The sequence below is a fragment of the Oncorhynchus kisutch genome, linkage group LG14 (assembly GCF_002021735.2).
Source record: "Oncorhynchus kisutch isolate 150728-3 linkage group LG14, Okis_V2, whole genome shotgun sequence".
NCBI lineage: Eukaryota > Metazoa > Chordata > Actinopteri > Salmoniformes > Salmonidae > Oncorhynchus > Oncorhynchus kisutch.
This window is the reverse complement of record NC_034187.2, coordinates 75832126-75850457: the sequence shown is the minus strand read 5'-3', so window position 1 is coordinate 75850457 and position 18332 is coordinate 75832126. Positions and strand designations below refer to the sequence as shown.

General features: G+C 45.6%; 1 protein-coding gene across 2 annotated transcripts in view; it reads left to right on the top strand.

The window, feature by feature from the left end:
- LOC116353424 (adhesion G protein-coupled receptor B2-like) overlaps positions 1 to 18332 on the top strand; it is a 231560-nt gene that overhangs the window by 155879 nt on the left and 57349 nt on the right. For both annotated transcript variants that reach the window (XM_031788983.1, XM_031788982.1), the window contains exon 19: positions 12761 to 12853. In XM_031788983.1, coding sequence (XP_031644843.1) covers positions 12761 to 12853 — 93 coding nt within the window. The remainder of the gene's footprint in view (positions 1 to 12760; positions 12854 to 18332) is intronic.

Sequence of the window (18332 nt, the reverse complement as noted above, 5' to 3'; positions counted from 1 at the left end):
AGGGAGGGAGGGAGGGTCTGTGGAGTTCTGTGGAAAATGTAATTTACCCGATAGGGAGTTAGAGAACATGGATGTATAGAAAATGTGATTAGCAGGAAGAGGGGAGGGAGAGAGATGGATCGAGGAATTAGGAAAGGACATGTATGTATGAAAATAACGATTGTCGCAGAGAGGAAGGGAGGGAGGGAGACGAAAAGGAGAAAGGAATGAATAACACAAAGGGAGAATATTTAGAACATGTGGAGGAAGGAAAGTGTGAAGATCGGGAGAAATGTAGAGGGAGAGAGAGAATGTGAGAGAGGGAGGGTGAGGGAGCGAGAGAGATAATGTAGAGGGAGAGAGAAGGAGGGAGAGAGGGAGGTTGAGGGAGCGAAAGAGAGGGAGAGAGAGAATGTAGAGGGAGAGAGAAGGAGGGAGAGAGAGAATGTGAGAGAGGGAGGGTGAGGGAGCGAGTATAGATCCATAGGAAACCTATTTGACTTTGAAATGAGAAGTACGCAGCCATCAGAGTGCCAACTCACCCAGCAGGGGATGAGGAAAGCAGAGTTAACATAGAGAGGATGGAGAGAGAGAAAGAAATACAGAGAGAGAGGGGGGGAGAGAGATGGAGAGAGAGAGATGAGAGAGAAAGAGAGAGAGAGAGAGAGAGAGAGGGGGGAGAGAGATGGAGAGAGAGAGATGAGAGAGAAAGAGAAAGAAAGAGAGAGAGAGAGAGGGAGAGAGAAAGAAATAGAAAGATGCAGAGAGCGAGAGAAGGAGATAGAGAGAGAGAGAGAGAGAGAGAGAGAGAGAGAGAGAGAGAGAGAGAGAGAGAGAGAGAGAGAGAGAGAGAAATACAGAGAGAAAGAAATACAGAGAGAGAGAAAGAAATACAGAGAGAGAGGGGGGAGATGGAATGAGCGGCGATACTCCAGTGAATGCACTATTCATCTGACACGAGCTCTGCTCTGATCCAATATGCAGTCTCTCTCTCTCTCACACACACACCGAACACCCGCTGTGAGTGAAGATGGCTTTTCTTTGGCGCTGCGGCTCACTTCAGTGTTCTGTTCTCAGATTCCACTCATAGGGTGGTAATTTGTTGTCCTACTCAGCAGCCACTCAGATGAAAGTCAGTCATTTGTATGCTCAGGTGAAGATATGGTTGTCTTGATATCCTGGAGGGATGAAAGGACACAGATTACATATTAGCAGGGTTTATTGAGTCAGACACAACAACCACACAAAATCAAACTGAATTAAGGTGCATTTAAAATAGTAACACACTTTACAGTAAAATAATTTAAATGAAGGAGATTAAAAAAAATAACTGAATGCGTATATGGTAAAATGTATTTTTTTATTTTACCGGGCAAGTCAGTTAAGAACAAATGACGGCCTAGGAACATCAATGACGGCCTAGGAACAGTGGGTTAACTGCCTGTTCAGGGGCAGAACGACAGATTTGTACCTTGTCAGCTCGGGGATTTGAACTTGCAACCTTCCGGTTACTAGTCCAACGCTCTAACCACTAGGCTACCTGCCGCCCCGAATACAGGTTTGGTCAGTGTAGTCTCAGTGTGTCAGTGTAGTCTCAGTGTGTCAGTGTAGTCTCAGTGTGTCAGTGTGCCAGTGTTGTCTCAGTGTAGTCAGTGTAGTCTCAGTGTGCCAGTGTTGTCGCAGTGTGCCAGTGTAGTCTCAGTGTTGTCTCATTGTGTCAGCTCAGTGTTTGAGTGTAGTCTCATTGTGTCAGTGTAGTCTCAGTGTGTCAGTGTAGTCTCAGTGTGCCAGTGTTGTCTCAGTAGTCTCAGTGTTGTCTCATTGTATGAGTGTAGTCTCAGTGTGCCAGTGTTGTCTCATTGTGTCAGTGTAGTCTCAGTGTGTGAGTGTAGTCTCATTGTGTCAGTGTAGTCTCAGTGTGTGAGTGTAGTCTCATTGTGTCAGTGTAGTCTCAGTGTGTGAGTGTAGTCTCATTGTGTCAGTGTAGTCTCAGTGTGTGAGTGTAGTCTCATTGTGTCAGTGTAGTCTCAGTGTGTGAGTGTAGTCTCATTGTAGTCTCAGTGTGTGTGTATGCATGCTTGCACGTCTCCTATCCATTTTATTAAGCTCATTACACACGACAATATTTTTGGTAACACACTAAACACATTTCTTTGTACGACATTTTAATTTTCAATTTAATCTTTATTTTACTAGGCAAGTCAGTTAAGAACAAATTCTTATTTTCAATAACGGCCTAGGAACAGTGGGTTAACTGCCTGTTCAGTGGCAGAACGACAGATTTGTACCTTGTCAGCTCGGGGATTTGAACTTGCAACCTTCCGGTTACTAGTTGTAACGGCGTTCTTCGTTTGTCGAAAGAGAGTCGGACCGAAATGCAGCGTGGTGGTTACTCATGTCTTTAATGAAAAAAAGTGACGATACATGAAATAACTTAATAAATACAAAAACAACAAACGGAACGTGAAACCTAATACAGCCTATCTGGTGAAAACTACACAGAGACAGGAACAATCACCCACGAAAGACAAAGCGAAACTCAGGCTACCTAAATACGGTTCCCAATCAGAGGCAACGAGAATCACCTGACTGCTGATTGAGAACCGCCTCAGGCAGCCAAGCCTAACTAGACACACCCCTAAACATAGCAATCCCAAATCCTATAAAACCCCAATACGAAACACAACACGTAAACCCATGTCACACCCTGGCCTGACCAAAATATATAACGAAAACACAAAACACTAAGACCAAGGCATGACAGAACCCCCCCCCCCCCAAGGTGCGGACTCCCGGACGCACCTCAAAACCATAGGGAGGGTGTCTGTCATTGGTGGCGGCTCCGGCTCGGGACGTGGACCCCACGTGGACCCCACTTCATTAATGTCCTAGTTCCTCCCCTTCGCGTCCTGGGATAATCCACCCTCGCCGCCGACCATGGCCTAATAGTCCTCACCCAGAACCCCACAGAACTGAGGAGCAGCTCGTGACTGAGGGGCATCTCAGGACTGAGGGACAGCTCGGGACTGAGGGGCAGCTCGGGACTGAGGGGCAGCTCGGGACTGAGGGGCAGCTCGGGACTGAGCAGCTCGGAACAGAGGGGCAGCCCGGAACAGAGGGGAAGCCCAGTACTGAGAGGAAGCCCAGTACTGAGAGGAAGCCCAGTACTGAGATGAAGCTCAGGTAGGTAGTAGGCTCCGGTAGATCCTGGCTGGCTGGCGGATCTGGAAGATTCAGGTTGACTAGCAGATCTGGAAGATTCTGGTTGACTAGCAGATCTGGAAGATTCTGGTTGACAGGCTGATCTGGAAGAATCTGGTTGACTGGCAGATCTAGAAGATCATGGCTGACTGGCGGATCTAGCTGCTCTATGCAGACTGACAGCTCTGACTGCTCCATGCAGGCTGACAGCTCCTTGCAGACTGGCATCTCTGGCTGCTTCATGCAGACTGACAGCTCTGACTGCTCCATGCAGGCTGACAGCACCCTGCAGACTGGCAGCTCCTTGCAGACTGACAGCTCCTTGCAGACTGACAGCTCCCTGCAGACTGGCAGCTCCTTGCAGACTGACAGATCTGACTGCTCCATGCAGGCTGACAGCTCCTTGCAGACTGACAGCTCCTTGCAGACTGGCAGCTCCTTGCAGACTGGCAGCTCCTTGCAGACTGACAGCTCCTTGCAGACTGACAGCTCCCTGCAGACTGGCAGCTCCTTGCAGACTGACAGCTCTGACTGCTCCATGCAGGCTGACAGCTCCTTGCAGACTGACAGCTCCTTGCAGACTGGCAGCTCCTTGCAGACTGGCAGCTCCTTGCAGACTGACATCTCTGGCTGCTTCATGCAGACTGACAGCTCTGACTGCTCCATGCAGGCTGATAGCTCCTTGCAGACTGACAGCTCCTTGCAGACTGGCAGCTCCTTGCAGACTGGCAGCTCCTTGCAGACTGGCAGCTCCTTGCAGACTGACAGCTCCTTGCAGACTGACAGCTCCTTGCAGACTGACAGCTCCTTGCAGACTGACAGCTCCTTGCAGACTGGCAGCTCCTTGCAGACTGGCAGCTCCTTGCAGACTGGCAGCTCCTTGCAGACTGACAGCTCCTTGCAGACTGACAGCTCCCTGCAGACTGGCAGCTCCTTGCAGACTGACAGCTCTGACTGCTCCATGCAGGCTGACAGCTCCTTGCAGACTGACAGCTCCTTGCAGACGGGCGGCTCCTTGCAGACTGACATCTCTGGCTGCTTCATGCAGACTGACAGCTCTGACTGCTCCATGCAGGCTGACAGCTCCTTGCAGACTGACAGCTCCTTGCAGACTGGCAGCTCCTTGCAGACTGGCAGCTCCTTGCAGACTGGCAGCTCCTTGCAGACTGGCAGCTCCTTGCAGACTGACAGCTCCTTGCAGACTGGCAGCTCCTTGCAGACTGGCAGCTCCTTGCAGACTGGCAGCTCCTTGCAGACTGACATATCTGGCTGCTTCATGCAGACTGACAGCTCTGACTGCTCCATGCAGGCTGACAGCTCCTTGCAGACTGACAGCTCCTTGCAGACTGGCAGCTCCTTGCAGACTGGCAGCTCCTTGCAGACTGGCAGCTCCTTGCAGACTGACAGCTCCTTGCAGACTGGCAGCTCCTTGCAGACTGGCAGCTCCTTGCAGACTGACAGCTCCTTGCAGACTGGCAGCTCCTTGCAGACTGACAGCTCCTTGCAGACTGACAGCTCTGGCTGCTTCATGCAGACTGAAAGCTCTAACTGCTCCATGCAGGCTGACAGCACCCTGCAGACTGGCAGCTCAGGCTGCTTCAAACAGGCAGGAGGTTCCGGCAGCGCTGTAGAGAAGAAAGGCTCTGATAGCGCTGAACAGGCGGGAGACTCCGACAGCGCAGGAGAGGAGGAAAACGCTGGCTGCGCTGAACAGACAGGAGACTCCGGCAGCGCTGTAGAGAAGAAAGGCTCTGATAGCGCTGAACAGGCGGGAGACTCCGACAGCGCAGGAGAGGAGGAAAAAGCTGGCTGCGCTGAACAGACAGGAGACTCCGGTAGCGCAGGAGGGGAGAAAGGCTCCGACAGCGCTGGAGAGGCGGGAGACTCCGACAGCGCAGGAGAGGCGAGGCGCACTGTAGGCCTGATGCGTGGTGCAGGCACTGGTGATACTGGAGCGAGGACACGCACAGGAAGCCTGGTGCGGGGAGCTGCTACCGGAGGACTGGTGTGTAGAGGTGGCTCTGGATAGACCGGACCGTGCAGGCGCACTGGAGCTCTTGAGCACCGAGCCTGCCCAAGCTTACCTGGCTCGATGCCCACTCTAGCCCGGCAAATACGAAGGGCTGGTATGAACCGTACCGGGCTATGCACCCGCACTGGAGACACCGTGCGCTCACTAGCATAACACAGTGCCTTCCCGGTCTCTTTAGCCCCTCGGTAAGCACAGGGAGTTTGCGCAGGTCTCCTACCTGGCATAGCCATACTCCCTGTAAGCCCCCCCCCAATACATTTTTGGGGCCGACTCTCAGGCTTCCATCCGCGTCGCCATGCTGCCTCTTCATACCAGCGCCTCGCCGCTTTAGCCGCCTCTAGTTCTTCCTTGGGACGGCGATATTCTCCAGGCTGAGCCCAGGGTCCTTTTCCGTCCAGTTCCTCCTCCCATGTCCAATTCTCCAAGTGATGCAGCCTCTCCCACTGCAACTGCTCTTCACGATTAACAAGGAGAGTTGGCTCAGGTCTGACACCTGACTCATCCACTCTCCCTCTGAGCCCCCCCCCCCCAATACATTTTTGGGGGTGCTTTTCGGGTTTCCTTGCCAACCGTGTTCCCTCGTATTGTCGACTCTTATCTCCGGCTGCCTCTGCTCTCCTCAGTGCCTCCACCTGTTCCCATGGGAGGCGATCTCTTCCAGCCAGTATCTCCTCCCAAGTGTAACAACCTTTGCCATCCAATACGTCTTCCCATGTCCATTCCTCCTTTCGCTTTTCCTGCGGTCGCTGCCTGTTTCCACGCTGCTCGGTCCGTGTGTGGTGGGTGATTCTGTAACGGCGTTCTTCGTTTGTCGAAAGAGAGTCGGACCGAAATGCAGCGTGGTGGTTACTCATGTCTTTAATGAAAAAAAGTGACGATACATGAAATAACTTAATAAATACAAAAACAACAAACGGAACGTGAAACCTAATACAGCCTATCTGGTGAAAACTACACAGAGACAGGAACAATCACCCACGAAAGACAAAGCGAAACTCAGGCTACCTAAATACGGTTCCCAATCAGAGGCAACGAGAATCACCTGACTGCTGATTGAGAACCGCCTCAGGCAGCCAAGCCTAACTAGACACACCCCTAAACATAGCAATCCCAAATCCTATAAAACCCCAATACGAAACACAACACGTAAACCCATGTCACACCCTGGCCTGACCAAAATATATAACGAAAACACAAAACACTAAGACCAAGGCGTGACACTAGTCCAACGCTCTAACCACTAGGCTACCCTGCCGACTTCCCAATGTTCGTAGGAATTTTTGGGACTCAATGTGTATAGTGTTAATATTAGTTCTCTCTGTCTCAACATGATGTGGGAGGCAATGTGGGTGTAAATGGAATACTGTGTACCCACTAATCAAATCAAATCAAATCAAATTTATTCATAAAGCCCTTTTTACATCAGCAGATGTCACAAAGTATACAGAAACCCAGCCTTATACTACAAACAGCAGCAATGCAGATGTAGAAGCACGGTGGCTAGGAAAAACTCCCTAGAAAGGCTGCAACCTAGGAACAAACGTAGAGACGAAGCAGGCTTTGAGGGGTGTCGGGTGGAGATTAAATGATTGCATGGCCGTTAAGGCCAGATACTTCTCCAAGATGTTCAAATGTTCATAGATGACCAGCAGGGTCAACTAATAATCCGAGTGGTTGTAGAAGGGGCAAAAGGTCAGCACCTTATGAGTAAATGTCAGTTGACTTTTCAAGTCAAATCAAGTGTTATTGGTCTCATACACATATTTAGCAGATGTTATTGTGGTTGTAGTGAAACACTTGTGTTCCTGGCTCCAAAAGTGCAGTAGTATCTAACAATTCACAACAACATACAAATCTAAAAGTAAAAGAATGGAATTAAGAAATATATAAATATTAGGAAGAGCAATGTCAGAGTGGCATTGACTAAAATACAGTTGCATACTGTGTACCGACTAATCAGTGACACAGCCCAACAGGACACTCTCAATTGTGCATCTGTAAAAGTTTGTGAGGGTCTTAGGGGCCAAGTCAAATTTCTTCAGCCTCCTGAGGTTGAAGAGGCACTGATGCGTCTTGTGTACTACACTGACTGTGTGCGTGGACAATTTCAGTTTGTCAGTGATGTGTACGCCGAGGACCTTGAAGCTCTTCACCTTCTCCACTGCGATCCCATCGATGTTGATAGGGGCGTGCTCCCTCTGCTGTTTCCTGATGTCCACGATCAGCTCCTTTGTTTTGTTGACAATGGGGGAGAGGTTATTTTCCTGGGACCACTCCGCCAGGGCCCTCACCTCCTCCCAGTAGGCTGTCTCATCATAGTTGGTAATCAGGCCTACTTCTGTTGTGTTGTCTGCAAACTTGATGATTGAGTTGGAGGCGTGCGTGGCCACGCAGTCATGGGTGAACAGGGAATACAGTAGGGGGCTGACCACGCACACTTGTGGGGCCCCAGCATTGAGGATCAGCGACTGGAGGTGTTGTTTCCTATCTTCACCACCTGGGGGCGGCCCGTCAGGAAGTCCAGGACCCAGTTCAACAGGGTGGGGCTCAGACCTAGGGACCCCAAGCTTAATGATGAGCTTGGAGGGTACTATGGTGTTGAAGGCTGAGCTATAGTCAATGAACAGCATTATTATATAGGTATTCCTCTTGTCCAGATGGGATAGGGCAGGGTGCAGTGGGATGGCGATTGCATCGTCTGTGGATCTATTGGGGCTGTATGCAAATTGAAGTGGGTCTCAAATCAAATCAGGTAAGGTAGAGGTGATATGATCCTTAACTAGCCTCTCAAAGCACTACCAAGCGATAGTGCTACCAAGCGATAGTCATTTAGTTCAGTACAGGAACAATGGTGGACATCTTGAAGCAAGTGGGGACAGCAGACTGGGATAGGGAGAGATTGAATATGTCCATAAACACTCCAGCCAGCTGGTCTGCCCATGCTCTGAGGACGCGGCAAGGGATGCTGTCCGGCCTGGCATTCTTGCGAGGGTTAACACGCTTAAATGTCTTACTCACGTCGTCCATGGAGAACGAGAGCCCACAGTCCTTGGGAGTCGGTGTTCGCCACATTGCTGGTTTTCCCTTTGTTATCCGTGATTGTCTGTAGACCCTGACACATATGTCTTGTGTTTAAGCCGTTTGAATTGTGACTCCACTTTGTCTCTGTACTGACGTGTTGCCTATTTGGCTGCCTTACAGAGGGAATAACTACACTGTTTGTATTAAAATATTTACCCAGTCACATTGCCATGGTTAAATCCGGTGGTTTGCGCTTTCAGTTTTGCCAAAATGCTGCCATTGACGGTTTCTGGTTTGGGTAGGTTTTAATAGTCACAGTGGGAACAACATCCCTTATACACTTTCTGATGAACTATACGTCAATGTTTTTCTCAGAGTCTACCTGGATCATATACCAGTCCCAGTGATCGAAGCAATCTTGAAGCATGAATTCCGATTGGACAGAGCTTTGTTGAATAGACCTTAGCATGGGTACTTCCTGTTTGAGTTTCTGCCTATAGGAAGGGAGGAGCGAAATGGAGCCATGATCTGGTTTGCCAAATGGTGAGCGGGGGAGGGCCTTGTAGGCATCCCAGAGGGGGGAGTAACAGTGGTCAAGCGTTTTAGCAGCGCGAGTACTACAGGCAATGTGTTGATAGAACTTCAGTAGCGTTTTCCTCAAATTTGCTTTGTTAAAGTCCCCAGCTACAATAAATGCGGCCTCAGGATATGTGGTTTCCAGTTCGCATAAAGTCCAGTGAAGTTCCTTGAGAGCCGTCCTGGTATCGGCTTAGGGGGAATATACACAGCTGTGACTATAACGGAAGAGGATTCTCTTTGGGTGGTCTTGGAGCAGCCTCTGGGATAAGTTAAATTGCCCTGGGGGGTACAAAGAAAGGATCCAATTTGGGAATGTCGTATTCCTGGTTGTAATGCTGGTGCGTTACCGCCACTCTGATATCCAAAAGTTATTCAAAAACCTTCTGGGCTAATAATGTAAGAAATAACACACAAAAAAATAAAAAATACTTAAAGGTTGCTTAGGAAGCAGAGCTGCCATGTCTGTCGACACCATCTGTGTGCACCATAGCCGAGCATTCAGAGGTCAGGACAGCAGGTCTGGTAGAGAGAGGTAGAGAGAGGTATAGAGAGAGAGAGTAGAAAACAGCAGGTCTGGGACAGGTAGCACGTCCGGTGAACAGTTCAGGGTTCCATGACCGCAGGCAAAACAGCAGAAACCGTATCATGATCTTTTCGTTGAAGAATTTAATGAATTCTTACCTCTTTTGCACACACTGTACATAGACTTTTCTATTGTGAAATTGACTGTATGTTTGTTTATTCCATGTGTAACTCTGTGTTGTTGTTTGTGTCACACTGCTTTGCTTTATCTTGGCCAGGTCGCAGTTGTAAATGAGAACTTGTTCTCAACTGGCCTACCTGGTTAAATAAAGGTTAAATAAAAAATTTAAAAACTGCTGAATTGAAGGCCGTCTTGGGGAATAGTGCTTTTAAGCTAGCTTTGCGGCCGTATCAAAAATACTTTTTGCATTGTTTTTATTCTCCTCAATCAGGTTGGGAAAGTAAAGTAAGCTGATGGAGCAGCAGTGAGGGCTCTTCGATATTGCACGGTACTGTGCTTCCAAGCTAGTCGGAAGACTTACAGTTTGATGGAGCGCCATTTCCGTTCCAATTTTCTGAAAGTTTGCTTCAGGGCTCAGGTATTTTCTGTATACCAGAGAGCAAAATTCTTGTGACAAATTGTTTTTGTTTTAAGAGGTGCGGCTGCATCTAGGGTATTACGCAAGGTTAAATGCTCGGTTAGATGGTTATGTAAGGTGCCTCGCTAGGACGAGGTGGGTGCAAGAGTCAGGAGCAGGAGAGCACTGAGGTCCAAATAGAAAATATTTATTTGGAAGTCCCAAAACACACAAAACTGGTCGGGAAACAAACCCAACGAAGGCGCCCAACAAAACAGGAATTCGCAGTGACAACAGGAGGAAAAACAATCTACTCCTAAATAATTCACAACGATACAAACGACCGTGAGAATAGCCTGTGGCGCAATCTAGCACACGCCCCAAACAAACACAGAAATAATCCCGCACAAAATACCAGCAGGCAATGAGGTTAATAAACCCACAGAAATTAACTCAATAGAACACAGGTGTAAGAAACAGACAGAACCAAACGAAAAAGAAACATGGATCAGTGGTAGTTAGTAGGCTGGCGACGACGACCGCCGAGCACCTCCCGAACAGGGAGAGGAGCCACCCTCGGTGGAAGTCGTGACAGTTTAACTGTTAAGTCGTGACAGGTTAACTGTTAAGTCGTGACAGGTTAACTGTTAAGTCGTGACAGGTTAACTGTTAAGTCGTGACAGGTTAACTGTTAAGTCATGACAGGTTAACTGTTAAGTCGTGACAGGTTAACTGTTAAGTCATGACAGGTTAACTGTTAAGTCATGACAGGTTAACTGTTAAGTCATGACAGGTTAACTGTTAAGTCGTGACAGGTTAACTGTTAAGTCATGACAGGTTAACTGTTAAGTCGTGACAGGTTAACTGTTAAGTCATGACAGGTTAACTGTTAAGTCGTGACAGGTTAACTGTTAAGTCGTGACAGGTTAACTGTTAGTCATGACAGGTTAACTGTTAAGTCGTGACAGGTTAACTGTTTTTCATACTCCAACATCCTTGGGTAGGTGGAGGGAGTCTGGAAGGGCATCTAGGAATCTTTGTGTTGTCCGACAATTTATAGTGCTGCTTTTGATAATCCTTGTCTGGGGTCTGAGCAGATTTGTTGCGATTGCAAATGTAATAAAATGGTGATCTGATAGTCCAGTATTATCAGGAAGAACATTTAGATCCACAATATTTATTCCACTACCTAGTTTTAGCTCACTTAATGAAAGTTTCAGAGAATAGCAAACAGTATTATATCTCAGAGCACTGTGGCTCTGGACTCAGTTACCAGTCATATCTCAATTTGAATAAAATCTCATCTTCCTAACACAACCCTCAGTAGACTGGCTGCCTATCTAGATTCAACAGTGTTGTACACTCTTTTTCTGTTCTTTATCTCTGTTTCTATGTATCTCTCTCTCTTTCTCTCTCTCTCACTTTATCACCAGGGTGGCAGGGTAGCCTAGTGGTTAGAGTGGTTAGAGTGTTGGACTAGTAACCGAAAGGTTGGAATTTCAAATCCTCAAGCTGACAAGGTACAAATCATCATTCTGCCCCTGAACAGGTAGTTAGGCCATCATTGAAAATAAGAATTTGTTCTTAAATGACTTGCCTAGTGAAAACAAGAAAAAATAAATTTAAAATAATGATCTCACTCTGCCTATATTTCTCATCTCTCACTTTCTTCATTGTTGAATGTCTTCAAAGAGTGCTTGAATACAACAATCAAACAATTACTTGGTGTTTATTTCTATAGTACTTTTTAATACATACAGTACTAATGCTAACAAACACATTGAAAGAAGAATACATGTTCATGACAGGGTAATACGCCGTGTTCTAGTCTCTTACTAAAATCAATAACAAAACCTAATATAGATGATCAAACATTCACAAGATAATATATTTGTTTGTAAAGGTTACATACTCAATTAACACGTGTAGAGTAGTGTATGTATGAACATAGCCTAATCTCTATGATAGTCTTAATGTAGCTAAACTCATTTTAAAACTACAATAAAGACCTTCATCTACCTTCCTCCCTTTCTCCCTCCTCCTCTACTTCCCTCCCTCCCCCTCTACTTCCCTCCCTCCTCCTCTACTTCCCTCCCTCCTCCTCTACTTCCCTCCCTCCCCCTCTACTTCCCTCCCTCCTCCTCTACTTCCCTCCCTCCCCCTCTACTTCCCTCCCTCCCCCTCTACTTCCCTCCCTCCTCCTCTACTTCCCTCCCTCCTCCTCTACTTCCCTCCCTCCTCCTCCTATACTTCCCTCCCTCCTCCTCCTCTACTTCCCTCCCTCCTCCTCTACTTCCCTCCCTCCCCCTCTACTTCCCTCCCTCCTCCTCTACTTCCCTCCCTCCCCCTCTACTTCCCTCCCTCCTCCTCTACTTCCCTCCCTCCTCCTCCTCTACTTCCCTCCCTCCTCCTCCTCTACTTCCCTCCCTCCTCCTCTACTTCCCTCCCTCCCCCTCTACTTCCCTCCCTCCTCCTCTACTTTCCTCCCTCCCCCTCTACTTCCCTCCCTCCTCCTCTACTTCCCTCCCTCCCCCTCTACTTCCCTCCCTCCTCTACTTCCTTCTCTCCTCCTCTACTTCCCTCCCTCCTCCTCTACTTCCCTCCCTCCTCCTCTACTTCCCTCCCTCCTCCTCTACTTCCCTCCCTCCCCCTCTACTTCCCTCCCTCCTCCTCTACTTCCCTCCCTCCTCCTCTACTTCCCTCCTTCCTCCTCCTCTACTTCCCTCCCTCCTCCTCTACTTCCCTCCCTCCTCCTCTACTTCCCTCCCTCCTCCTCTACTTCCCTCCCTCCTCCTCTACTTCCCTCCCACCTCCTCTACTTCCCTCCCACCTCGTCCGTCTCTTCCAGGTTCAGGACGCAGTGCGCTGTCGGATGGGGGGATGTAAAGACGACAGTGAGAACTCACCGGACTCATGCAAGAACGGACAGGTGCAGATCATGGTGAATAATATTCCATTTCATCCCTTATTAGACCCATAACCACTGCTAGCCTGGTCCCTGATCAGTTTGTGCTGTCTTGCCAACTCCTGGGACCAGGCTACTTAACCACTGCTGGCCTGGTCCCTGAGCCCTGGAAATGTGAATTATCGTGTGGATTATAATTAATGGACATATTTTGTAGGGGTCGACACGTTTTTAATTGGGAAAATTAACACATTTTTTAAGTGGAAATTACAAACTTGAGGAGCCTTTTTAAACGTCAAATATACTATTACTTTGCCTTTCCTGTAGTGCAGGAAAATTCCTGCAACAACAAGATGATCGAATTAAGATACAGCATCTGTAACCACTGCTCATCCCTGATCAGTTTGTGCTGTCTCGCTAACTCCTGGGACCAGGCTACTTAACCACTGCTAGCCTGGTCCCTGATCAGTTTGTGCTGTCAGGCTATATAACCACATCCTGCTGGTCCTAAAACATCTCTGTTTCTGTTCTCCAAATTCTGCTCTTCACTAACTATATTAATGCCCGATCCCAAATTGACCACATCTCCTTGTGGGGTTCTGAGAGGATTTGACAGGTGTTGATTTGGGTTTGGGCCTAAAATCCTAACCCCATCATTAGTTCAGTCCCTCCTAAAGATATTTTATAATCCCACCTGTAATTTGTTGTTTTCATATTTTCATTTCATATTTTTATTCACATGGCAGTCAGTGCGGCAGGTTGGTTTACCCCAAATGAAAGCCCTCATCATTATGCACAGGGCGTGTAAGGTAAAGCTCACATAAGGTTACTTTGTCCAAAATCATGCTAATAGCATTGTAAATCATAAAGACATGAAGTGCCTCCCAATGTCAACCAGGTCACACCGCTCTGCAATATTCATTAGTTATAGAAGTTCCTACGTTGAACCCTCAATCCCCTTGGATTTTGTTATTCACACAGTCATTTACTGTAGTGTTTTGGTCTGGTTTGAATGGACCTCTAGGAAGGTTAGGAGGCTGAAGCTTCACCTTAGATTACCTATACCAGCAACAACAAAAATGCTAAGTTGTTTTAAGTGTAGTGTTGAGGAGGAATGGATGGATTGGTTTCATAACTGTAGGGGTCCAGAGTTTTTCGTTGCTGTTTTTCCTGGTCACGTCACAGTTTACGAGTAAACCTACTCATGACAAATTTAACATGTAGAGATGTACTTGTCTTTTAAATCCATACTCTGACAATAAACTCATCTCAATCCACTTGAAGTAATGATTAGGCTTTTTGATTAATATCAAAAGCAGTCATATCAAATGAATTGGTGAATCCAAAGTGTTTCCAACAGCCATTTTCCAAATAGCATAATCCAGAATGAATCCCTCTCTCCAAAAGGCTCAAGGCGACAGGGAAAAGTTTTCTTGAACCCATTTGCCATAAAGCCTTCAAAACCTGTCATAGCCATGATACACTATATTTACAAAAGTATATGGACAGCCCTTCAAATTAGTGGATTCGGCTATTTCAGCTAACACCGTAAATGACAGATGTATAAAATCAAACACACAGCCATGCAATCTCCTTAGACAAACATTGGCAGTAGAATGACCTTACTGAAGAGCTCAGTGACTTTCAACGTGGCACAGTCATAGGATGCCACCTTTCCAACAAGTCAGTTTGTCAAATGTCTGCCCCGGTCAACTGTAAGTGATGTTATTGTGAAGTGGAAACATCTAGGAGAAAGCAACGTCAGCACAAGAAGTGTTCATCATGAGCTTAATGGGTTTCCATGGCCAAGCAGACACACACATGCCTAAGATCACCATGCGCAACGCAAAGCGTTGACTGGAGTAAGGTGAAGCTCACTGCCATTGGACTCTGGAGCAGTGGAAATGCCTTCTCTGGAGTGATGAATCATGCTTCACCATGTGGAAGTCCGACGGATGAATCTGGGTTCGGCAGATGCCAGGAGAACACTACCTGCCCTAATGCATTCTTCCAACTGTAAAGTTTGGTGGTGGAGGAATAATGGTCTGGGGCAATTTTTTTGTTACAATGAAGGGAAATCTTAACACTACAGCATACAATGACATTCTAGACGATTCTGTGCTTTCAACTTTGTGGCAACAGTTTGGGGAAGGACCGTTCCTGTTTCAGCATGACAATACACCGTGTACAAAGCGAGATCCATACATAAATGGTTTGTCGAGATCTGAGTGGAAGAACTTGACTGGCCTGCACAGAGCCATGATCTAAACCCCATATAACACCTTTTGGATTAATTAGATTGCCTACTGTGAGCCAGGCCTAAACACCCAACCTCACTAATGCTCTTGTGGCCGAATAGAAGCACGTCCCTGCAGCAATGTTCCAACATCTAGTGAAAGCCTTCCCAGAAGAGTGGAGGCTGTTATAGCAGCAAATGGGGGGACCAACTCCGTAGTAATGCTCATGATTTTGGAATTAGATGTTCGACGAGCAGGTGTCCACATACTTTTGGTAGTGTATGACATAACAGCCATAAAAGTATTAAGTAGGCCTTGTAAAAAGTGTTACCATAAACTCACTAGAGAGGATATGAGGACATCTTGAGAGATAGGTGTACATTTTGAGATGATAGGTGTACATTTTGAGAAGATAAGAGGACATAATGAGTAGATAGGACATATTGAGAAGATAGGAGGATGTTGAGAAGATAGGAGGACATATTGAGAAGATATGCAATCTTAAGACAATAGGGGGACATCTTGAGAAGATAGGAGGACATAATGAGAAGTAGGGGAGGACATATTGAGAAGATAGGAGGACGACATATTGAGAAGATAGGAGGACATATTGAGATGATAGTAGGACACTGAGAAGATAGGAGGACATATTGAGAAGATAGGAGGACATATTGAGAAGATAGGAGGACATATTGAGATGATAGTAGGACACTGAGAAGATAGGAGGACATATTGAGAAGATAGGAGGACATATTGAGAAGATAGGAGGACATATTGAGAAGATAGGAGGACATATTGAGATGATAGTAGGACACTGAGAAATAGGAGGACATATTGAGAAGAAAGGATGTCTTGAGAGTAATCAGTCTTCAGACTAGAGTACATGTTAAATGACATTAACCACCATTTAACCATTATGGTAGTTAGTTTGGACTGGCTTGGTCCTTCCCATTCTCCCCTCTATTGTCCTCTCCTCCACATCCCCTCTCTCATCTCTCCTCCTCTCACATCTCTTCTTCATCCCAGCATCAGAAGTGTCAGAACGTGTCCTACTGCGGGCAGCAGTGTGGCTCTCTGCGCTACAGCACTAGCACTGCTGGCACTGGAGCTTCTCTCTGCCCATCATCGTCATGCCACCAACAGTCACCATACCCGCCATTATGCCACCCTCACCAGGGCTTCCAACGCAGCTGCCAACAAGGCTGTTACCACAGCCTGCCTCACAACTACCACATGAACCATGAACACATGAACTACGCACTCAACCACACCCTCAACCATGCCTATAACCACGCCCACAACCATGGACAAAACCACCTCAACAGCAAATCAGTACGTCCACCACAGTAGATAGCTGCTGTGCCTTCTGTGTCCTAAAGTAGCCAATATATACGTAGCAGTGTAGTAAAGTTATTATGTGGTAAAAAAGTACATTGTCCACAAAGGTTTCCAGCAATGGTTCCCAAACTGTGGATAAACCCCCTTGTGGTCCAGGAAATGTCTTTCCATTTATTTAATATAAATGGTATTAGCCTGCAAAACATAACAAATCATGTTTTATTATGGTCCGTTGGGGGGGAAAGTTTGGAAACCACAGAGCTGCACAGTAGATTAGTGACAGCAAGTTTTTATACTTTTAGCTGCTACCAGTCAAAGTTGTTTTATGGTGGTGTTTTTAGATCTATATAGATGTGTTTTTAGATCTATATAGATGTGTTTTTAGATCTATATAGATGTGTTTTTAGATCTATATAGATGTGTTTTTAGATCTATATAGATGTGTTTTTAGATCTATATAGATGTGTTTTTAGATCTATATAGATGTGTTTTTAGATCTATATAGATGTGTTTTTAGATCTATATAGATGTGTTTTTAGATCTATATAGATGTGTTTTTAGATCTATATAGATGTGTTTTTAGATCTATATAGATGTGTTTTTAGATCTATATAGATGTGTTTTTAGATCTATATAGATGTGTTTTTAGATCTATATAGATGTGTTTTTAGATCTATATAGATGTGTTTTTATATCTATATAGATGTGTTTTTAGATCTATATAGATGTGTTTTTAGATCTATGTAGATGTGTTTTTAGATCTATGTATATGTGTTTTTAGATCTATATAGATGTGTTTTTAGATCTATATAGATGTGTTTTTAGATCTATATAGATGTGTTTTTAGATCTATATAGATGTGTTTTTAGATCTATATAGATGTGTTTTTAGATCTATATAGATGTGTTTTTAGATCTATATAGATGTGTTTTTAGATCTATATAGATGTGTTTTTAGATCTATATAGATGTGTTTTTAGATCTATATAGATGTGTTTTTAGATCTATATAGATGTGTTTTTAGATCTATATAGATGTGTTTTTAGATCTATATAGATGTGTTTTTAGATCTATATAGATGTGTTTTTAGATCTATATAGATGTGTTTTTAGATCTATATAGATGTGTTTTTAGATCTATATAGATGTGTTTTTAGATCTATATAGATGTGTTTTTATATCTATATAGATGTGTTTTTAGATCTATATAGATGTGTTTTTAGATCTATGTAGATGTGTTTTTAGATCTATGTAGATGTGTTTTTAGATCTATGTATATGTGTTTTTAGATCTATATAGATGTGTTTTTAGATCTATATAGATGTGTTTTTAGATCTATATAGATGTGTTTTTAGATCTATATAGATGTGGTTTTAGATTAAGTTTTGGGCTCCAAATGTTCTTCTATTCTTGCATCTTTTCCAATGATAATTCAGCCAGTTGTGTTTTGGGTTATCTTGTGCTTCCAGTGTTGGCTGAACACAGGGCTAATGTGAATGCCCTCCTCAAAAACGTCTGGACAAACTGTAGTTTTTAATGATGCTGACGGTTAACCTGACTTACTTTCTACACTCAACCTGTGTGTAGGTGTGTGGGTGTGCGTACATACATGCTAAGATGAGGGATATTGAGATATGGAGAGAGCGAGAGAGAAAGAGAGAGAGAGAGAGAGAGGGAGACAGAGAGAGAGATAGAGAGCGCGAGAGAGGTGAGATGAGAGTCTAAATCCTCATTTGTCCATTTAGGCGAGAGCCATTTGTGCAGCTGTGTGATTTGCGTACTAAGAGCTTTCCTCTCCTCTGAGACCTGTATTCATTCTCTCCCTCTCTCTTTCCCTTTCAAATGTTCCCTTTCTCTTGCTGTCCCTCTATTTATCTGTCTTTCTTTCTCTCCCTCTGTCTTTCTCTCTCTTTCTCTTTAACTCTCCCCTTCTCTCTGCCTT